Here is a 23,743-nt window from a genome sequence, read left to right on the forward strand (position 1 = left end):
CATTCTTAATTCTTGACTCTTCAAGCAAGTACAGGGAGATGGGGTTAAGGAGGAGGGAAACCCACTGGACACCAGGGATTCTGATCTATTTTGGAAAGCAGAGTTGCTTACCTGTAACAGGTGATCTCACAGGACAGCAGGATGTTAGTCCTCACATATGGGTGACATCATCAGGATGGAGCCCAATCACGGAACACTTTTGTTAAAGTTTCTAGAACTTTGACTGGCACCCACTGGGCATGCCCAGCAATGCACTGACCCTGAATCCAGCAGGGGTCCCCCTTCAGTCTCTTTATATAGCAAAAAGTGTGAAAAATAAAATAAGAAAACGTAAACGAACCCAACTCCGCGGGGTGGTGGGTGGGTTTCGTGAGGACTAACATCCTGCTGTCCTGTGAGAACACCTGTTACAGGTAAGCAACTCTGCTTTCTCACAGGACAAGCAGGATGGTAGTCCTCATGTATGGGTGAGTACAGAGCTGAGGATGCCTGAGCAAAGCACCAAATGTACCCAAAGACATGCAACAAGCACAACAGGGGTGGAAATTTGGTTAGGAGGGCATCCTGAACGGGTTGGTGGAAGGATGTTGGGAAGTTAAACTGAAAACAAATTGCGCAGAATAGATTGGCCAAAGATGGAATCCTGGGTGCCAGCCTTATCCAAGAAATAATGGGCTGCGAAAGTGTGGAGGGAACTCCAAGTAGCAGCCTTACAGATATCAGGAAGCGGCATCGAACAGAGATGCGTCACTGATGTCGCCATGGCCCTGACAGAGTGTGCTTTTACACAGTCTTGTAGCGGAATGCCTGCTTGCTGGTAGCAAAAAGAAATGCATTCCGCCAACCAGGAGGAGAGGGTCTGCTTTCCCATAGGATTTCCCAATTTGATGGTATCAAAAGAAACAAACAATTGAGTGGATTTCCTGTAGGCCAGAGCACATTTGCAGTCCAAAGAATGCAGAGTCTGTTCTCCTGGGTTCGAATGGGGCCGGGGAAAAAAGGTAGGCAGGATAATAGATTGGTTAATATGAAATTCCGACATTACCTTCCACAAAAATTTAGGGTGAGTGCGGAGCACTATCCTGTCATGCAGAATTTTAGTGTAAGGTGGGTAGGTAACTAATGCCTGTAATTCACTAACTCTGCGAGCAGACATGATCGCCAGAAGAAAAACTACCTTCCAGGTGAGATAGCGGAGATCACAGGAGTGGAGACGCTCAAATGGAGGTTTCATGAGCCATCCCAAAACAACATTAAGGTCCCAAGCAGGGGCAGGAGGGCGTAGTGGAGGTTTTAAATGGAGCAAGCCTCTGATGAAACGTGATACTAAGGGTTGTGTTGAAATGGAGACATTACCTACACCCTTATGGTACTCAGACATTGCACTAACATGCACCCTGATAGAAGAAGTTTTAGGCCTAACTCTGACAGGTGCCAGAGGTAGATAGGAACCTTACAGTGGAACAAGTGAAGGGGTCTATGGACATGGAAGTACCCCAGACAGTAAACCTCTTCCTTTTAGAGCGATAAGACCTTCTCGTTGAAGGCTTTCGTGAAGCCAGCAGGACTTGGGATACAGACTCTGAAACGTTAAGAGGTTGGAGTATTAACCTTTCAACATCCAGGCCATCAGAGATAGAGTCTGGAGGTTGGGGTGATGCAGGTACCCTTCGTTCTGAGTGATTAGAAGGGGATCCTTCCTCAGAGGAATGTGTCTGTGTACTGATAGGTTCTGGAGGATTGGAAACCACACCTGGCATGGCCAATGGGGAGCTATCAGAATCATTAATCCTTTGTCCTGCCGGAGCTTCACGAGAGTCTTTGAAATGAGAGGAAGTGGAGGGTACACATAAAGGAGACCGCTGGCCCAGGAGAGAGCGAAGGCACTTCTTGGTTGCAAGTGGTGACTGCGAATGAGAAAGCAGAAGTTGTCTACTTTGTGGTTGTGTACTGACGCAAAGAGGTCTATGCGAGGGTAACTCCAACGTTGGAATATCGCATCTGCTCCATGGGGTTGAGAGACCACTCGTGCAGATGGAAAGTGCGACTCAGCTTGTCAGTCAACACATTGTCCACTCCCGGCAAGTAGGTTGCTTTGAAGCACATCGAGTGGGAAAGGGCCCATGCCCATATCTGTGCAGCTTCCTGACACAGAAGGTAGGAGCCCGTTCCCCTTTGTTTGTTGATGTACCACATTGTAACCTGATTGCCGGTTTGAATCAGGATGGCTTTGTTTGATAGGCAATCCTGAAAGGCCTTGAGGGCATATCTGATCACCCTTAGCTCCAGGAAATTTATTTGGTGTTTGGCTTCCTCTGGAGACCAGGTTCCCTCAGTCTGCAGGTCGCCTACATGTGCACCGCACCCAAGGTTGGATGCGTCTGTTGTTAAGGTGATTTGAGGATCTGGAGCCTGAAATGGAAGGCCTTGAATGAGATTGGAGTAGTGCATCCACCAGGCTAGTGACAGACTGAGCTGTTTGGTAACCTGGACACTGCTGGACATTGGCTGACAAGCTTGAATCCACTGGCATTTTAGGGTCCACTGCATCACTCTCATGGCTAGGTGAGCCATCGGAGTGACATGCACCGAGGATTCCATTTGACCCAACAGTATGAGGAAGTGCCGAGCAGTTGAAGATACTTGAGACTGTAGTTGATGTGCCAGAGATGCCATGGTGAAAGCGCGATCCTGGGGGAGGAAGGCTTTCGCCTGTACAGTGTCTAGGTCGGCCCCTATAAAGGGTAGGGTTTGGGATGGAACTATCTTGGATTTGAGATAGTTGATTAGAAACCCTAAGGAGATCAGGGTGTTGATAGTGAGATGCAGGGAAGTTAGCGTGCCCTGCTGAGTCGGAGCCCTTATCAACCAATCGTCGAGAAAAGGGTAGATGTGCACACCCTGATTCCTGAGGAAGGCTGTGACCACCACCAGGCACTTGGTGAATACTCGTGGAGCAGACGCCAGGCCGAATGGTAGTACACAGTACTGAAAATGATGAGGGCCGACTAGGAATCGCAGGAATTTGCGATGAGATGGTGTGATTGAGATGTGTGTGTATGCGTCCTGAAGATCCAGAGAGCATAGTCAATCTCCTCTTTGCAGAAGAGGAAGTATAGAGCCCAAGATTACCATCTTGAATTTTTCTCTTTGCAGAAATTTGTTTAGTGCACTGAGGTCCAGTGTTGGGCGTACGCACCTGACTTTTTTGGTATTAGAAAATACTGGGAATAAAATCCCTGTCCCTGCTGGAAGAGGGGTACCAGTTCTATTGCTCAAGATAGGAGGAGGAATGAGACCTACTGCTCGAGCAAAGAGAGTGATCGGACTTTCCCCACATTGGCCGAGGTGGAGAGTCTGCTGGAACAGTCAGGAAATTTAGGTGGTAACCTTGGGTGACTACTGCAAGTACCCACTGGTCTGTGGTGACTGTGTGCCAAGCGCTGTTGAAGTGGCATAGTCAACCTCCGACTGGTATGGATGGAAGAGGAGGTTGGCTTACACTCTCTAGGAAGGAGTCAAAACCCTGATGCTGGTCCAGGCTGAGAACCTGGTTGAGACTTTTGAGGCAGAGTCTGCCTGGATTGACCTTTTTGGTAAGGTCTGGAAGGGTGTCCTCTAGAAGCCGGACGATAACATTTCCTTGACTTGTAGGTTGGCCGCTTAGAATCTCGTCTGAAAGTCCTCTTAGGCGCGGAAGGGAACTCAGACGGCAGAGAAGAAAGCTGGTGCAGCGTTTCATGGTGGTCCTTCAACTGCGCCACCGTCTCTCAGATCTTTTCCCCCGAAGAGATTATCTCTCACACTTCTGGTCTTAAGTCCGAGGGTTTGAGCCAGGCCCATCTTTGTGCACTAATCCCCACTGCAGACACTCTAGATGCAGTGTCGAAGATATCATAAGCAGCGCGGACCTCGTGTTTCACAGCATCGAGACCTTTCTGAGCTAGAGTATGAAGTTAAGCACATAAGAACATGCCATACTGGGTCAGACCAAGGGTCCATCAAGCCCAGCATCCTGTTTCCAACAGTGGCCAATCCAGGTCATAAGAACCTGGCAAGTACCCAAAAACTAAGTCTATTCCATGTTACCATTGCTAGTAATAGCGGTGGTTATTATCTAAGTCAACTTAATTAATAGCAGGTAATGGACTTCTCCTCCAAGAACTTATCCAATCCTTTGTTAAACACAGTTATACTAACTGCACTAACCACATCTTTTGGCAACAAATTCCAGAGTTTAAATGTGTGTTGAGTGAAAAAGAACTTTCTCCGATTAGTTTTAAATGTGCCCTATGCTAACTTCATGGAGTGCCCCCTAGGCTTTCTATTATCCGAAAGAGTAAAAAACCGATTCACATCTATCCATTCTAGACCTCTCATGATTTTAAACACCTCTATCATATCCCCCCTCAGCCGTCTCTTCTCTCCAAGCTGAAAAGTCCTAACCTCTTTAGTCTTTCCCCATAGGGGAGCTGTTCCATTCCCTTTATCATTTTGGTCGCCCTTCTCTGTACCTTCTCCATCACAATTATATCTTTTTTGAGATGTGGCGACCAGAATTGTACACAGTATTCAAGGTGCGGTTTCACCATGGAGCGATACAGAGGCATTATGACATTGGAGTTGCTCTGGTAATGAATCAGAGAAGTCCTGGATCCTTTTAAAGAGGTCTCTGTTATATTGAGTCATGTATAATTGGTAAGAGGCTATGCAAGATATCAGCATAGAGCCATGAAGAAAAGCCTGCCAAAAGCATCCAGGGATTTTTGTTATTTCCCTGGAGGTATGGAGGAATGAGGTTTTGAATGTCATGCCTTCTTCTGGGCTGTCTCAACAACTATAGAATGATGATCCAACTGAGACCTCTGGAACCCAGGAGCTGACTGCACAAGATAGGTGGCATCTGTTTTGCGGTTGACAGGTGGAAATGAACCTGGGTGTTCCCAGTTTCTTTTCAGGAGATCAAGCAGGATTTCATGAATAGGTATGGACATGATTTCCTTAGGAGCATCAAGAAACTGGAATACTTCCAGCATCTTGTGTCTAGAATCCTCTTCCATCTGAAGTTGGAAAGGAATTGTTTCAGACATTTCCTTGATGAAATTGATAAAAGACAGATCTTCTGGTGGAGAACATTGTCTTTCATCTGGGGGAGAGGGCTTTGATGGTAGATCATCTGTATCTTGGGACGTATTATCGGTCCAAGGATCATAGGGCTGATCTCCAGCACCTAGCGGGTCTCCAGCAGGGAGAAAGGGTGCTAATCCTGAAGGACCAGGCCTAGGCATCGATGGCATCGGAAGCGGCACAGATGGCATTGATGGAGGCACCGACGGAGGAACTGATGGCATCGATGGAGGCACCGAAGGGACCGGTGACATTGATGGATGAGTCGGTGGTAAAATCCCAGACAGTGGGATGGGGATTGGTGTTTCTTCATCATCTGATGATAATGGAATCGGTGTAGAACGCACTGGACCCACCGGTGCTCTCGGTTCCAACGGAGGCAGGGCACCGATCAACGCATCCAGTGTACCCAGTAGCAGTGCGAGCGCTACAGGAATTGGATCGGTGACAGGCTCAGGGACCAGTACCGGCGTCGATGGAGGATGGAAGCCCTGAAGTGCTTTACCTTGAGAGGCAGCAGGGGAGGGAGAAGGGCAGGGTTCTTGGAAGAATTCCTGGAAGAGGGAAAATTAACAACTTTGGGGGAAATGTAGTTTTGGGCCTCAGGGCACTTTACATTTTACCATGGGAGCATCTGGACCCATGGTAGAGTCCCGAAGCTCCAACAGGTAAAATATCTACATTTCCTTCAAACACAAAATAACAGGGCAGATTTTTTTCTAAGTCAGCCACATTGTTTTATTAGCATAAAATTAGGTATGTATTACCTGTTTTTCATGGATTTGCAAAATTCATGCATTTATATCGCATGCAAAGCAGCTAATTGTAATAGGGGTATGTTTGAGGCCTAAATACTCCTGTAATTGTTGCGCGTCTCGGCCGCGCTGGTGCTACAGCCGCTCCTGCTCACCTCAGGCTCCCCTCCGCAAGGCCTGGTCCATCCTCCCTCGCAGCTGCTGCCAGACCCCTGCGTCTGCGATGTCCCACGGCCTATCCCGGGCCTTCGACCTCACACTGTACCTCACGTCGGGACTTGGCGTCCTCGCTGGCGTCAGGTCTGCCCCTAGGCACGCGTGTGGAGCACCCGGCCCTTTAAAGGGCCAAGCTTGGGAAACCACTCCACGGTGCGCCATGATGACGTCACCTGAGCCCTGAATAAAAGGCAGGGCTCAGGATCCAGTTCCTTGCCTTGGCAAACTGGTCATCTCATCATTGAGAAGCTAGTTGCTGTTCTGTGTTCCTGTGTCTTCCAGTGCTCCTGCGTTCCTGTGTTCCCGTGGTCCTCCTTGTGCTCCAGCGTCTGTTCCTGTTCCGCTACCTTCTCAGACTGACTTCACTGTACTGATGACGGCTAGCCTGACCACGCTTGGACTGATTCACAGTACTGACCCCTGCTTGCTACTGACCACGTCTGAACCGCTGCCTGGAACTGACCTCTGTTTACTACTGACCAAGCTTGAACTGACCCTTGCCTTTGGCTGACCACCCTTGCACGGATACCCTGGCTTTAACCCTTGCGCTCCACATGTACTATTTGCTCCTCTTGCGACCACCAGGCCTGCCTGCTCTGACATTGCCTGTGGCCTTCTACAAACTAGACCACTAGGCACTGCCTACCCTGACCAGAGGTCCTTCAGTTCCTGCCTCGTTCCAGTGGACTCAGGTAATCTCTGTTCCGGTCTAGCTCATCTGTTCTCCAGTTGCCGCGCACCCTTGCTCTTGGAGGCACACCTCTCTGCTACCTCTCCGGGAGACCCTCAGAGGCCCACCTAAGCCCAGGCGGTCCAGGAATTCAAGGGCTCAACCCACGGAGCCCCCGGACTGTTATTGGTGAAGCTCCAGCTAACCTCTATCTCCTTGTGTGCTCCACCTCCTAGAGGCAGTCGCCCTCTGGGAACCCCCGGAGGGCCATACCAATCCTGTGCCAGGCCAAGGGTCCACCTTCAGCGCAGCAGTAATATGGCTATATTGCATGATAATGCTGTTTAATGTGCATTATAGCCTTATCGCGGCTTAGTTAATCTAGGCGTTAGAATGTAAGTCTTCTGGGGACAGGGAATTGCCAACAGTATCTGAATGTAATGCAGGGTCAGTATATTTGAAACTGGTTGAAAGTTAACCTTGGTTAGAAGAGTCCAAGGGTAGTTTTTTTTTTGTTTCAGCACTGACCACTGCTTTTTCCAGAGGGCCAGGAATAAAAGCCTTCAGACAGGGAAGCATTAACAATGGTGACCAGTGCACCCACAAAATAGTCTTTCAAAACTTGGATTGCCCAAAAGAGACAGGGGTTCAGTGAGTGGGCATTAAATTTCATTGGAGAAGAAGCTCAAATCTATCCCTGGTGCTAACGGATAAGAAATTATTTGAGACTGAAGACTCACTCACATCCAACTGGCAGCCTTTATCAGCTGGAAAAGAATCGTACAAAGTCACTACTTTAGATGAACAAAAATTAACAAACATCTCACAGTTCAATTCAATAGATGCATTCCTATTATTTGGTTTTATAACTATGCCTTTGAAAATCCTAAAATGGTTCTATGAGTGATTAAGCATGCCCTGGATCTTTAGTGTGAAATAAGCTTTTATTGCATTGATAAAAAGCTCTTTGTAATTCTTCAGCTTAGAAAGATAAGTATCCTAACCAAGGAACTCTTCCTCCCTTGGCGTTCAGCCTTCTTGATGTCTTCTTTTGCTCATATAAATGTAGTAAAGAAGAAAGGGACTCCTGTTTTTGCCTTCTATCTACTTGCTGTCTTTGCTGAAGCAACTAACTGAACAGAATCTGACTACAGTACTCAGCCATCATCAAGAGAGTTTGGCCCTGAGCTGGCAAAAATTGGCCATCTGCAATAAAGGGTATATAGCAGACATGAATTATAAGAGAAAGTAAGTACAATATTGACATTTAAATGGTCTTATAATAGGGGTGAGAAAATCCAATCCTCAAGGGCCACCAATAGGTTAGGTTTTCAGGATATTTAGAATGAATATGCAACAGAGATTTGCATAGAATTGAGACAATATGCATGCAAATCTCTCTTATGCATATTCATTGAGAATATTCAGAGAACCAGACCAGTTGTTGGCCCTCAAGGACTGGAATTGCCCACACCTGTCTCATACAGCAAATGTTGCTTACCTGTAACAGGTGTTCTCACAGGACAGCAGGATGTTAGTCCTCACATAGGGGTGACATCAACAGGATGGAGCCCAATCACGGAAAACTTCTGGCAAAGTTTCCAGAACTTTGACTGGCCCCTACTGGGCATGCCCAGCATGGCACTAACCCTACAGCCAGCAGGGGTCCCCCTTCAGTCTTGTTTTATAGCTACAGGCAGTGCCGAAAAATAAAACAACAAAACGTTATGAACCCAACACCGTGGGGCGGCGGACGGGTTTCGTGAGGACTAACATCCTGCTGTCCTGTGAGAACACCTGTTACAGGTAAGCAACATTTGCTTTCTCACAGGACAAGCAGGATGGTAGTCCTCACATATGGGTGAGTACCGAGATGAGGATGTCCAAACATGCACCAAATGTACCCAAAGGCGTGCAACAGGCATAACAACTGGGGTGGAATTTGGTAGAGGGCATCCTGAACCCCACCGGGCAGGCGGAAGGGTGTAGGTACGTCAAGTTGGAAATAGGTTACACAGGACAGATTGACTAAAGTTGGAATCTTGTCTTCCAGCTTTGTCCAAGCAATAGTGGGCTGTGAAAGCGTGGCGAGAACTCCAGGTGGCAGTCCTGCAAATGTCAGGAAGCGGCACCGATCATAGGTGTGCTACTGAAGTCGCCATGGCCCTTACAGAGTGTGCTTTAACACGGTCTTGAAAAGGAATGCCTGCTTGCTGATAGCAAAGAGATATGCAGTCCGCCAACCGGGAGGAGAGAGTCTGCTTACCCACAGGTTGTCCTAATTTGTTGGGATGGAAAGAGATGAATAACTGAGTGCTCTTCCTGTGGGCAACTGTACGGTCTAGGTAGAACGCTAGAGCCCGTTTACAGTCAAGGGTATGCAGAGCCTGTTCCCCTGGGTTGGAATGGGGCCTGGGAAAGAAGATAGGTAGTATGATGGATTGATTAATGTGAAACTCCGAAACTACTTTAGGCAAAAACTTAGGGTGAGTGCGGAGTACCGCCCGGTCCTGCAGGAATTTAGTGTAAGGTGGATAGGTAACTAGGGCCTGTAACTCACTAACCCTGCGAGCTGAAGTGATAGCCAAAAGGAAAATCACTTTCCATGTGAGATATTTTAGGTCACAGGATGAAGATGTTCAAATGGTGGTTTCATGAGCCGCCCGAGAACCAGATTAAGGTCTCAAGAAGGGGCCGGAGGACGTAAAGGTGGCTTGATATGGAGCAAGCCCTTTAAAAATCGTGTTACGAGGGGTTGTACTGATATAGGAACATCCCCGACACCTTTATGGAAGGCGGCTACCACACTGACATGCATTCTGATTGAAGAGGTCTTTAGACCTGATTCCGAGACAGAAGAAGACTGCCAGACTGTAGGTGGCACCAGCCTAGATAAGGCGGAGTTTTGTTTGTAAACTTCTGTCTCCATCTGCTAGAGGGGGGGCAAAACCCAGGAGTCTGGACTGATCCGGGTACGTACAGGGAATGATGTATACCTTTTCCATTTAAAGGAATAAGACTTTCTTGTGGAAGGCTTCCGTGAAGCAATCAGGACACGAGAAACCGAATCTGAAAGGTTAAGTGGTTGAAGGATTAACCTTTCAACATCCATGCCGTCAGGGACAAGGCCTGAAGATTGGGATGGCGTAGACATCCGTCGTTCTGAGTGATCAGAAGCGGGTCCGTTCCCAAGGGAATGTTCCTGCGGATGGAGAGATCCTGGAGTATGGGAAACCACACTTGGCGTGGCCAGTGAGGTGCTATCAGGATCATGGTTCCCTTGTCCTGATGGAGCTTCACGAGAGTCCTCGAGAGAAGAGGAAGTGGAGGGAATGCATAAAGCAGACTGGCTGCCCATAAGAGGGAGAATGCATCTCTGGGCTGAGAGTGCTTGCTCCGACTGAGGGAGCAGTAATTGTCCACGTTGTGGTTCTGAGGGGTCGCAAAGAGGTCTATTTGGGGATAACCCCTTTGCTGGAAGAGAGAGGTTGCTACCGAGGGGTTGAGAGACCACTCATGCGGTTGGAAGACATGACTCAGTTGGTCTGCCAAGACATTGTGCACTCCCGGCAAATAGGTGGCCCTGAGGTACATCGAGTGGGAGAGCGCTTCCGCCCAAATCTGCGCAGTTTCCTGACACTGAAGGAAGGAGCCTGTGCCTCCCTGCTTGTTGATGTACCACATGGCCATCTGGTTGTCCGTCTGAATCAGGATGACGTGATTTGATAGGCAATCCTGAAAAGCTCTGACAGCATATCGCATTGCTCGAAGCTCCAGGAAATTTATCTGGTGTTTGGCTTCCTCTGGAGACCAAGATCCTTGTGTCTGTAGATCGTTCACATGAGCTCCCCACCCGAGGTTGGAAGCGTCGGTGGTGAGAATGAGTTGAGGATCTGGTAGGTGAAAAGGCAGTCCCTGGAGGAGATTGTTCTGATCTTTCCACCAGGCGAGAGACAGACGGAGTGCGTCGGTGATGTGGATAATGGTTGACAGAGGCTGAGTCACTTGAATCCATTGTGACCTCAGAGTCCAATGCATGAGCCTCATGGCCAAGCAGGCCATTGGTGTGAGATGGACTGAGGATGTCATGTGTCCGAGAAGGACAAGAAATTGCCGAGCTGTCACTGTATACTGAGACTGCAACTGGTGAGCGAGGGACACAAGGGTTTGCACTCGTTGTTGAGGTAGAAAGGCTTTTGCCTGTAAGGTGTCCAAGTCTGCCCCAATGAATGACAAGGTTTGAGATGGGACTAAATAGGATTAGAAAGTAGAGTGTGTAGGGTCAAATCCAGGGACGATCGAGCGGCTTGCTGGGTTGGGGCCCTGATTAACCAGTCATCTGGATAGGGGTAGACGTGAACACCTTCTTCCTTGAGAAAGGCAGCGACAACTACGAGACATTTGGTAAAGACTCGTGGTGCCGATGCTAGGCCGAATGGAAGCACTCGGTATTGATAGTGCTTTGGGCCTACTAAAAACCTGAGGTACTTGCGATGAGCTGGAGATATCGCAATGTGAGTGTATGCGCCTGGAGGTCCAGAGAGCAGAGCCAGTCTCCTCTTTGTAGAAGAGGTAGAAGTGAGCCCAAGGTTACCATCTTGAACTTTTCTCGCCGGAGTTACTTGTTGAGGGCACGTAGGTCCAGGATTGGACGAAGCCTCCCGGATTTTTTGGGGATCAAAAAGTACCGGGAATAGAACCTTAGGCAATGTTGCAAAAGAGGGACGGGTTCTATTGCTCTTAACTGGAGAAGAAGGGAAACCTCCTGCTCCAGAAGGACAGAGTGGTTGGTTACTCTCCATGCTTGTAGAGGTGGTGAGTCCGGTGGAAGAGCAAGAAAGTTTAGGTGGTAACCCTGAGCAATGATTGCTAGCACCCATTGGTCGGTTGTGATTGATTGCCACATGCCGTGAAAGTGGCACAATCGACCTTCCACTGGTATGCTTGGCAGAGGAATCAGGCTGCTGCTCTCCAAGGGAAAGTCAAAAACCTGAAGCAGGCCCCGGCTGGGGAGCTGCTTGTGGCTTTTGCTTCCGGGGCTGGGGAGGCTGATATTTTTTTATAAGGCCTCGTAATTCAGGACCTTGCTGGTGGAGGATAGTACTTCCTTGGGCGGAAGAATGACTTCTTAGAGTCCTTCTTGAAGGGCTGCCTAGAAGGGAAGACAGAAGGTATCGATGAGAGCTGTTTGAGGGTTTCATGATGGTCCTTTAATTCAGCCACTATTTGCTGAATCTATTCACCGAACAGATTATCACCTATACAGGGCAGGTCAGAGAGCCTGTCATGTACTTCTGGACGAAGGTCAGAAGACTTGAGCCAGGCCCAGCGTCTTGCCGAAATGACAGTTGCAGACACTCTAGTGGGGGTGTCGAAGATATCGTAAGCTGTTCTTATCTCATGCTTTCCTGCCTCAAACCCCTTGTTGACAAGGATTTGAAGATGTTCTTGGAATTGGTCAGGCAGGGTTTCAGAGAAGTCCTGTATTTGCTTGGAAATGACCCTGTTGTATTGGGTCATATACAGCTGGTAAGAAGCAATTCTGGAGATGAGCATGGCCCCTTGGAACACTCGTCGACCAATATTGTCTAGGAACTTGTGTTCCTTAACAGGAGGGGTAGAAGGAGTGAGGCTTCATCCTTTTTGCTTTCTTTTGAGCAGATTCTACCACAACTGAGTGGTGGTCTAGTTGAGATTTTTGAAAGCCAGGGGCTGACTGCACAAATAGGTAGTGTCAGCCTTTCTGCGTACTGGGGCAATGGATCCAGGGTTTTCCCAGTTCTTTTTGAGGAGGTCAAAAAGAACTTGATAAATGGGAATAGAAGTGATCACTTTAGGGGCATCCAGGAACTGGAGAAGCTCCATCATCTGGTGCCTACCATCTTGCTCCGTCTGAAGCTTAAAAGGGACCAATTCCGACATTTCCTTCACAAAATTAATGAAAGAAAGGTCCTCTGGAGGAGAATGCTTTCTACTTTCAGTAGAACAAGGAGGTTGAAGGTAAGTCATCGGTGTCTGTGGAAGTATCATCACCCCAGGTGTCATAAGGATCAGCAGGCTGACTTGTAGGATGAGAAGGGGGTTGGATACCCGAAGGGCCCGGCTGAGGCTCCGAGAAAATCGAAGGAATCACCGGGGCCACCGTGGATGCATTGGGGGGTATCGGTGCCGGCATTAAAGGCATCGATGGCGCTGATGTGCGTATCGCCCCCGATGAATGAATCGGTGGCGAGGGACGACATGGCATCGATGGCTGAGGCAATACTCCCGAAGGAGGAATGCGGAACAGTGTTTCTCCTCCCGATGAAGCTGTCATCGGGGAGCGCACCGGAGCCATCGGAGACCCGGGAATCACCGGTGGAAGGGCGGACATGAGCGCCTCCATCAGGGATAGCAGCGGTGCCAGCGCTGCTGGAATCGGGTTGGTGACCGGTTCCACTCTCAGTGCCAGAGGAACCTGGAGTCGTTGCATTGCTTTGTCGATGGCCTCCTGGAGCGCCGGTCCAGTTCTTCCCGGAGACCTGGGGCAATCAGCCCTGGCTCCGTGACAGAAGAGGGAGGCTGAGGCACAGTCGGAGGTACCACCTTTATAGGCGGAATCGCGACTCCCAAACCCCAATCGGGTGAGGGTGGCCTCGATGTCCCGGTCGCAGGAATGGTCTGTGCCGCTCCTGGATGGGGCTTCTTCGATGGTGGCTCGGATGGTGGCGAGGTCGATGATTTCATTCCCTTGACAGTCCGAGATTTACGATGCCGATGGCGATGTTTCTCCCTACGATCCCCTCGATCTTGACGGGGAGAAACGGGAGTCGATGGCCGTGAAGACGTCATCGATGGCGGGCGGTCACTGGATGGTTGTCGATGCTGCTGCGACTTCGATGGTGCCGGTTCCGATGACGTTGATGCGATGGACGGCATCGGGGTGTGAGCACGGAAAAGGAGTCCCATCTTCTCCATTCTGGCTTTGCGACCTTTTGGTGTCATGAGGGTACATTTGGTGCAAGTCAGGACATCATGCTCACGGCCTAAACACATTACACAGACTCCATGAGGGTCTGTGATAAACATGGTGCGAGTACAGTCCGGGCACCGATGAAACCCCGACGCCATGGCCATAGAAAAATCGAGCCGTAGTACGGTCGAAGGCCAGGAGGCCGCGAGGGCCAAACTCAACGGTAATCGACGAAAAACGGTGAAAAACTTACCGGAGTACTGTGGTCTGAGAAAAGTTACAAGGAGGGACCCCTGTGGGGCAATCTAATTTTAATTAACTCCGTGAGGAAAATTCCTGTCAGGAATCTCTTCAGAGCTCCTAAACTGCGAGGCTACTGCTGCGTGGAAAAAAGAAGACTGAAGGGGGATCCCTGCTGGCTACAGGGTTAGTACCATGCTGGGCATGCCCAGTAGGGGCCAGTCAAAGTTCTGGAAACTTTGACAGAAGTTTTCCGTGATTGGGCTCCATCCTGATGATGTTACCCATATGTGAGGACTACCATCCTGCTTGTCCTGTGAGAATATCATGAATATTATTACTAGGAAGGGAAATACTTTTGCCCATGTCAATTGGCCTGTAGGAGAATGTAGCAACTTATGAGAAATACTAATGCTCAGATTGTAGATTTATATTGTTTTTGACTTTTACAACTATTACAGCCTTGGTCATCATAAAATCAGACTGTGGGGTTTGAATAATTTTAAGGAATGGGAAGTCCTTTTATGACCAATGACATTTGACCACAGACCCACAATTCTAGTGGAAGCTGCAACTCTTATAAATGGAATGTATTTCAACCGTGGCAGACTTGCTAAGATCTGTGCTAATGGTTATTAAATATAGAAACATAGAAATGACGGCAGAAAAGGTCTGATGGTCCATCCAGTCTGTCCAGCAAGCTTCTCATGGCAGTATCTGCCACACTGTGCAAGTTACCCTCATGTATTGGTCATTTTTGTTTGACGTGCTTTGTTTATGGACTTGGCCGTAGAAGCTATCCTGCGTTTTTTTCCTTTATGTCTGAACATCAGAACCCCAGACTGTAAAAACGTCATGGGTCATGTTGGTTTATTTATTTATTTAGCATTTTTTATATACCGAGGTATAGCAGAGTTGCCTTCACTCCGGTTTACATACAAAAAACAACATGTTACATTGAATGATGTATGAAATTTAAAAAATTTAAAAATTAACGATAAAGAGTGACTTAGCAAGGAGAATGAATATAACAAGATAACACAGGGTAGAACCCTGAATAGATGAACAGAGATATCTGGAAACATTGAAGAAAAGGGCATCTGTATCATGAAACAGGGAGATTGACCAAGGGGGATAATGAAAGATAGCAGGATATGTTAAAGTACTTTAAAGTCATTGAGTGCTGTCTTTAAAAGATTGGCTGAGTAGCCAGGAATTTAGGTCTTTTTTGAAGGATTTTAAGTTTTCTTGATTGGTGAGGAAATGAGGTAACGAATTCCATAGCTTTGGGCCGATGATGGATAAGGCTCTGTTTCTGGTGGAGGATAATTTGGCCTGTGGAAGTGAGGGAATCACTAGATGAATTTTACTGGTTGCCTCTGAATCCAAATTCCTCTTTCCTCCTAACCCCCTCCTTCAAAGCAGAGAATGATATTGAAGTTACTTCAAAAGCATCAAGGCTAATTGTTTAATGGTAGTAATCCCATGCCTTCTGTTAAGGCTGTACTCTCTTTTTTTATATAATGAAACAAAACAAAGGTTAAAAGTCATATAGTACACATAACACAATCATGAGAGTTAACATTTTTGGTTGAGATAAGTTAAGTTGATCAGAAAAAAAAACTATTAGTAAAACATTTTCCAAAACTAAGGTGGAGGCAGGAAGGAAAGAAAGGTTAACTTACGTCATTGCCTGGTATATCGATTCTATTCCATAACGTATTGAAAATTCATCCACTATTTCCTGCGCTGTCTCATCAAAGTAAACCTTCCAGGCATCATCGCCTTTGGCTTCAGGTATTTTTACCACTCCATTCCCCTGCATGTCAGTGAGGTGATGAAATAGATTCTGAAAGTAGAAAAATAATTGTGCATGACAACAAACTATACCTCAGCTTTTTAGGAATTATGCTTGGATTACTTCAGAATGTTTCTACAGAAGGAAAGGAAAAATGTATTTTATTTTATTTATTTAGCAGTGTTTGTAATCTGCATCCTTTGGATATGATTAAAAGTTACAGAATAACTCTACATGTAATATCCTAAGGAAGCAGGGTGAAAGGAATATCACAAAAGCATAGGAAATTACATCAAAACTGTTACAGGTGTAGAGAAGCCTACCTCAAAAAATAAAAAAATAAAGAACCACTAGCCAGAAACAATGGGGGCAACCCTTCAGCACAAAGTTGCTGCTACTAGCTAATTTAAAAATCGTTCTAATGTTTCTACATTCATTGTAAAGAGACAATATACAGGGCTTAATTTCAAATTTAAAAAATACAAAAAGAAATTGGTACCAATATTCACTGTCAGGGATTAGCAATAGCTTCCTTTAGCCTACTTGGCTAATAATGCTTTATGGACTTTTGAAACACTTTACAAGTCAAACCCTACAAAATTCAGAACATAACAAAAATTCAATAATGATTTTAGAAATCAAGTGACCTCATATCCACAAGCGAAACCTGGCACTTATTAGGAACTATAAATAGTGCCAGAATTTTCAGTATAATCGCCAGTCACTAACACGTTTTCAAAACTAATGTGCTCAAAAACAAAGTCTCTGTGTTCAAAAATGTAGCATATCCAAAAGTGCAACCCTGGGGTACATATTCAAAAGCCATTTAGACAGATAACGGGAAAGTTATCCATGTAAATGGCTTTGTCACATGTTTAAAAGGACTATACGGCTAAATTCTAGCCGGGAGCATTCCTGGGGCGGGAGGTCGACATTCCAGGGAGGAGCAGATTTAGCTGGTTAACTTAACTGGCTAACTCTAGACCAGTGGTTCTCAACCTGTGGGTCGCGACCCCGGCGGGGGTCGAACGCCCAAAACACAGGGGTCGCCTAAAGCAGGGGTCCCCAACCACCGGTCCGCGGACCGGGACTGGGCCGTAGGAATTTTTTGCCGGTCCGTGGCGCCACCAAGCACCGGCAGGTGTGTCGCGCGCTCCCGGTCTCTCCCGCTGCCGCTGCCGCCGGGCTGTCAGCACGTTCAAGCCCAGCGGGAACGGCAGCGGCGCTAGAAGAAGCTGTGCACCCGTGGCTGGGCCTTTTCTTCTTCCTGCGCCTGCCCCCCCCCTCCCGTGACCCGGAACAGGAAGTGAATCGCGGTGCGCGGGAAGGAGAGAGAGCCGCGCCGCGCGAAAAAGTAGCAGCAGCGGCTGCAGCATCGGTCCTCGAGCAATAGAAGTAGCCGGTAATGGAGAAAGGAGACAGCAGCTTGAGCCTCCCGCGGCCGATGGGATTCTTCTTTCTTGGCCTGCGGGGGCTGGAGGAGGAGGTGGTGCAGCTACCATTTGTGCTCGGGGGGGGGGGGGGGGGGGGGAAGAGAGAGGAAGTGAGTGAGAGAAGAGAGAGAAGCAGCCGGCCAGCCTGTGTGTGATTGACTGGTCAGAGAGCTGATGTGTGTGTGTATGTGAGAGACAATGAAGTGATTGCTCAGGGAGATGACTGATGTGTATGTGAGAGTGTGAGACATTAGTCAGGGAGGTGACTGATGTGTGTGTGTGTGTGAGAGAGAGAAAAAGCATGGAAGTGAGAAGTCTGGGTATGTGAGAAAGCATGGGTGTAAGAAGCCTGGTGTTGTGGGGGTGAAAGAAAGCATGGGAGTGAGAAACCTGGGTGAGTGTGCATGCATGAGAGAGAGAGACTGCTTGGTAAGGTGATGGTGCGTGTGAGAGAAAAAGACTGGTGTGTGTGTGTGAATATGAGAGAATGTGATCAGGGAATGAGAAGCCTGTGCACGTGGAGAGTGAGCATGGAAATGAGAGAGACTGGTGTGTGTGTACAGAGAGAAAGTGATTATGGGAATGAGAAGCCTGTGCATGTGGAGAGAACAAGCATGGGAGTGAGAGACTGGTGAGTGAGTGAGTGTGTGTGTGTGAGAGAGAGAGAGAGAGAGACAGAGAAAGTGATTATGAGAGTGAGAAGCCCATATATGTAAGTAGAACACGGGAGTGGGAAGCCTGTGTGTGTGTGTGTGTGTGTGTATGGCATGAGAGAAACTGTTCAGGAAGGTGACTGGTGTGTGTGTGTGTGAGAAAGTGATTATGAGAGTGAGAAGCCCGTATATGTAAGTAGAACACGGGAGTGGGAAGCCTGTGTGTGTGTGTGTGTATGGCATGAGAGAAACTGTTCAGGAAGGTGACTGGTGTGTGTGTGCCAAAGACTGTTTGGGAGATGAGTGGTGTGTGAGAGACAGAAACTGGTCATGGGGGCATGACTGGTATGGTGTGTGTGTGTGAGAGACATGGGCACTAAGGAAGAGGACCATAAGTATAGAGCTTAGCTTCTACTGCTGCTTCTGGTGAGTGCCACGGCCTGCAGGGAAGGGGAGTAGGAGAGCTGCTGGAGGGGGTAAGTAAAGGTGGCTTTTTAAGTTTATTTTTCTTGACTGCCATTTTAATTGTGTGATGTCTGCTTTTTTGAAATATTTTATTGGTGTTTGGAGAATGTTTAATAGTTTTTATGAGTTTTTAATTGTTGGATGTTCATAGCTGTTTTGAAACATTTATTCTGCTTATTAGTATAGTTTTACAATTATTTCTGTGTGGGGATCTATAGCTGCTTGCTAGTTCTGTTTTCCTAATAAGAGGTGTATTGGTTTTTAGGACCTGATTTAATATTGTAGTGTTGCCTTTTCATAGATAGGGTTGCTCCTGTTTGAGTGTATTCCATAATACAGGTGTAACTGTGTGCGGATTAGTTTATGTGCATTACTACAGATCCTGGGAGTATGTTAGGTCGGTTCTGTGTCTGTTACCGAGATGAGATATTTTGCTAGCATGTAAGCGTTTGTATCGGTCTTATTTGTTGTGTTTTCTCAGAGGACATGCATTGGTGGTAAACTGCTGTCTTTTCATAAGTAGGGCTATTGAGCCTGGAAATAGAAGGAGTTTGAGTTGCTGTTACTGAGATGTCACTAGAACCAGAATATCTTTTTTGTAGGGTGAGTTGTATGGGGAATGTCATAATTCTGCTTTACATCCATTATTGTGGGTCAGGGGGGTTCCTGTGGATACAAACTGTACTTTTACATCTAGCCCCGTGACGATCATGGGTCAGTGTGTCATGCATGTGAGAACCTATGGTGAGTTGAGTTACATTCACATTATAAATGTCATAATTAAATGATAAGTGTGCACTAAAATCCAACCCCATCCATAACCCTGCCCCCATATGACCAAAGCCCCGCCCTCACCCCACCCTCACGGGGCGAGGGCGGGGCGAGGGGTCACCGCAACATGAGGAACTGTATTGCGGGGTCACGGCATTAGAAAGGTTGAGAACCACTGCTCTAGACGCACCCATAGGACAGGTCTAAAGTAAGCCGGACACCACATTTCTAGCTAACTAACTTATCCAGGTATATTCAGCTGCGCCACTCTATATTTATTTATTTACATCTTTTTACTATACCGACGTTAAGACGAAGATTCTTATCACACCGGTTTACATCGAACCAAAAAATTGTGAAAAAGTTACAAATAACAAGTATCAAATTAAGGAGAGAGTTAAATATAAATTATAGATGAGAGTACGCTAATGAATAGCAAGGAGGATGAACATAACGTGTAATAGGGCTGATCAACAAAACAATTTAATAAAACCTCGTGAGAGGAAACAGATAAATTCCAAATATCCTGGTTAAGTTAGCCGGATACGTGTATCCGGCTAACTTAACTAGCTGCTCAGCGGCTGAATATTTACCCCCCCTGTACCCATCATTATGCAAACAACTGTCCTCAGATTTATTTTTGGTCAGTTCACTTGTGACTGCTCCAACACATGCTGTGCTTTGAAGGTACCACTTGTGCTTCAGGAAGACACCATTATTTATGTTTCATGTTGTTATTCTAACAATTTAATTGCATTCTTTCACCAATTCACCAGCAGTCTCTGTTATGCTAATTGCCTTGACCAAGTCTTCTGGCAACGGAATCCATAACTTGATTAGTTTATTGTTCATAGAGTAGAAAGGTACTTTCTATGATTTGTTTTAAATCATTGATAGCTAGTTTCATTGAGTTAGTTTTATTTGAAAGGTTGATGTCCTTTATCTACCCATTCCATCCCTATTCATTATTTTATAAACTTTTATCTCAGCCATCTCTTTTCCAAACTGAAGAACCCTAGCCTGCATAGCCTCTCATCACAGGGGAACTGTTCCATAAAAAAATCATTCTACAAAATATTTATGTTAAAAAAACTGAAACCACTTCTTCTTCCAAATGATTTCCGCTCGGTTACTCAAGCTTTAATTCTATCTTCACTAGATTATTGCAATTCATTATATCTCGGCTTACCACAATCAACTATTCAACCTTTGTAGCTAATACAGAATACCGCAGCCCGAATGTTGTGTAATGTTTCTCGACGAGACCATATTTCACCTGTTTTGCAATATTTACATTGGCTTCCTATTTCATATCGAATAACGTACAAAGTTCTATCCACAATACATAATCTGCTCTATAATCCTAATTCTATCTGGCTATGCTCACTTTTAAGAATCTATAGACCGACTAGGCAACTCCGTTCCTTAGATAAATGTATCTTAGAAATACCAACAATAAAATCTGCCGCCTTATCGTTAACCCGCAATCGAGCATTTTCTGTAGCAGGTCCAAAAATGTGGAACTCACTTCCAGAACAGATTCGACTGACAGCCACTCGCTCAGAATTTAAGAAGTTATTAAAAACTCATCTTTTTTCTAGTGCATATAATTTATATTAAAATCTTTACACAACTTATAGCTTCAATTTGTTAAAACTTGTTACGTATTAAGTATTGTAATTATGTAAGTATGTTTTAAAATGTGACTAAATTATGTATGTTCAAATATGTGAACCGCCTAGACGGATAGTTTACCTACCCATTGTTGCGGTATATAAGACTTTTAAATAAAAATAAAAAAAATAAAAAATAGCCATTACACAATACTTAAAATGCAGTCATACTACTGATACAGATGCAATATATTTTCCATTTCATTCTCAAATCCTATTCAGATTAATCCTAACAGTCTACTTGCTTTTTTGACCACTGCCAAACACACAGCTGAGAATTTCAATATACTATTCACAAGGTCAAGCAAATGGAAGATTAAAATATCACGACACATAATGTCAAAAGTAGCTGTTACATCAAGTTGGACTAACATTCTTGATCCACTATGTTTCAAACTACAGAGTAATGATTCAAATAAAGACAATATTAGAAATTCTGTATTTCCCGTCGATAGCAGGATGAATTAGCCATGCTGTCATGGGATCTGTCAATCAGATCCAGGAGGCAGAGCTTTACTCTCTGCGGCTGCGCGTGTGTTCCCGCGCAGGAAAGTAACGGAATCTCCTCAGTCTGTTTTTTCCGCAAGCAGGATCGCACGCGGAGCTGTTCTTCTCCTCAGTGTTAACATAATAAACATGTTAAAATCGGGGTTTAAACCCTGTCATTGCGGCAAGGTAATGTCGGTCACGGACAGCCATGACCGATGTTACCGATGCCTAGGACCAGATCACAATCAAGAAGATTGTGAATTTTGCTCAAGGATGTCACCCAGAGCATTGAAGCAAAGGGCCTACAGGCTTCAGGAACTTTTTGCCTCAACGGAACCATCGGAGGCTCATTCGTCGCCTGGCCTGCCGATTTCATCGGCTCCCTCGAAAAAGAGAGTATCTTCGTCGGATCCTCAATCCTCCACTCTTGGAGGTAAGGAGATGTCAAAACGACAAAGGCCAATGGATTGTCAAAAATCCACAGAGCCAGAAGCGCCGCACCAGGACATATTGGCGCCAAAAACCTCGGCGCCTACACCTTCTGCGCCTAAGGCGCCGTATGGGCATAAAAGAGTATTGGCGCATAATACTTCGGCACCTAGAGAGGGATCAGCGCACAACACTTCCATGCGCATGGCGCCAATGACACTTGTGCGTACGACGCCGAAGAACCCTGCACGCACGGCGCAGAAGAACGCTGTGCGCAGGGCACCAAATATATCGGCGCGCAAGACGCTGAAGACGTCGGAACACACAACCAAGGGATTCGCTGCGCGCATGGCGCCGTCGACATCTGCGCATACGGCGCCGACATCACCTGCATGCTCGACGCCAGTTGTGTCTATGCGCACGGCACCGAAGATATTGTCGCCAATAACCCTTGCGTGCACTGAAACAGAAGGATATGCGCGCAAGTCTACATCCGTGCATAAATCTAAATCCACGCATAAGAGACATGATCACTCATCTCATGTATTACAGAATGAGTTGAAACAACGACGAAACCCTTCACAAGGGTCTTCTTCAGCTTCTCCACCAATAACTTCACCTCGTTCAGGTACTTCCCTTTCTTCGAGAGCTGATTCCAAAGAATTTACAATAAAACGTAGGAAACGGTCACCATCTTCACGTAGAAGTCATACAGACTCATCGTTTCACTATTATCATAAGCACTCACGACACTCCCACCATAGAAAGTTGGCAAAGAGGAATGCTACATGGGAAATAAGTCCTTCGACTTCTAAATCATCTCATATACCACTTTCCAATACCTTCTCACATAGAGAGGTAATAAAGATTGTTTCCTCTAATGCTTCTAGAGATTCAGAGGATTCGAGGAACATAACGGGTGATAAAATATCTAATACTTCACCTCAGAATACTCCAATGCACCCTAACACAGGTGTCTCACGAGAACCAGATGGTCGTACAACAATGCCCCCTCGTACAAAAGAGGCATTTTATCAATTGTCTCAATCCTTAGCAGGTTTTTATGAAACTCTTAAGTCATCGTTCAAAATGACTAATATTGCTGCTGACAGTTCTCCAGAACACAAAATGCAGATTAATAGAGAACAGTCGGTGGAGCCGCCGACATCTCCCATAACAAACCGACTAGCCTCGCCAAATTATACCCAGGATACATCTTTTGATTCTCCTTCACTGCAAACATCCCCATCATCATCTACTGGATGCCCGTCGGATCCGCAGGAACAACCTCAGGAACCATACTCCCCTAAGACCTTACATACCCAAAATTCCTAGAAAAACTGGGTACAATACTGCATCTAGAGGTCCAAAAAGAAGCAGACCCTAGGGCAGAAACCCTTTGTCTCCTAAAGATTTTTGGTACTCCAGGGGAACTAACATCTCTTCCACCACAAGAACTCCTGCATTCAGTCTTACAAAAATCCTGGGAAACACCTTATGCAATCGCAGCCATTTCCAGGAAAACAAACATAAAATTCCCTATGAGAAAAACATCACCATACTCTATACCACAATTACCTCATGCTTCGATTGTGGTGGAATCGGCGATACAAAGATTTAAGAAAACAAAGTCACATTCCTCATACCCACCAGTGAAAGACAACAAATATTTAGACGAGTTTGGCAGGAAAATATACCATAACTCAATGTTGAATGCCCGAATTATGTACCATCAGTTCTACATGGTACAATACCTATATGAGTGCATGCAAGTTATAAAAGGTATGCTTTCCTCGACTGCGGATCAGATACCTCCACCTCTGCATGACATGGAAGATTGTTCTCGACACCTTTTGAGGTCAATCTATGAAGCATATGAAACATCCTCCAGGGCATCGGCAACAGCCATTGCAGCCCGCAGACTAGCATGGTTACGTTCAAGTTCAATACGTGAAGATTTGCACGAGAAACTAACAAACCTCCCATGTACAGGAGATAACCTGTTCGGAGAAAGATTCCAAGACACAGTACGTAAACTGAAGGAAGAAGCTCTAGCAGTACAATCATTATCA

The 23,743-nt window shown here is 46.3% G+C and overlaps 1 protein-coding gene across 4 annotated transcripts in view; it reads right to left on the minus strand.

Moving 5' to 3' along the window:
• Window positions 1-23,743, minus strand: part of UNC13B (unc-13 homolog B) — a 1,232,326-nt gene that overhangs the window by 384,328 nt on the left and 824,255 nt on the right. For all 4 annotated transcript variants that reach the window (XM_029581856.1, XM_029581857.1, XM_029581864.1 and 1 more), the window contains one exon: window positions 15,646-15,809. In XM_029581856.1, coding sequence (XP_029437716.1) covers window positions 15,646-15,809 — 164 coding nt within the window. The remainder of the gene's footprint in view (window positions 1-15,645; window positions 15,810-23,743) is intronic.

This window comes from Rhinatrema bivittatum, chromosome 1 (genome assembly GCF_901001135.1).
Source record: "Rhinatrema bivittatum chromosome 1, aRhiBiv1.1, whole genome shotgun sequence".
Lineage (NCBI taxonomy): Eukaryota > Metazoa > Chordata > Amphibia > Gymnophiona > Rhinatrematidae > Rhinatrema > Rhinatrema bivittatum.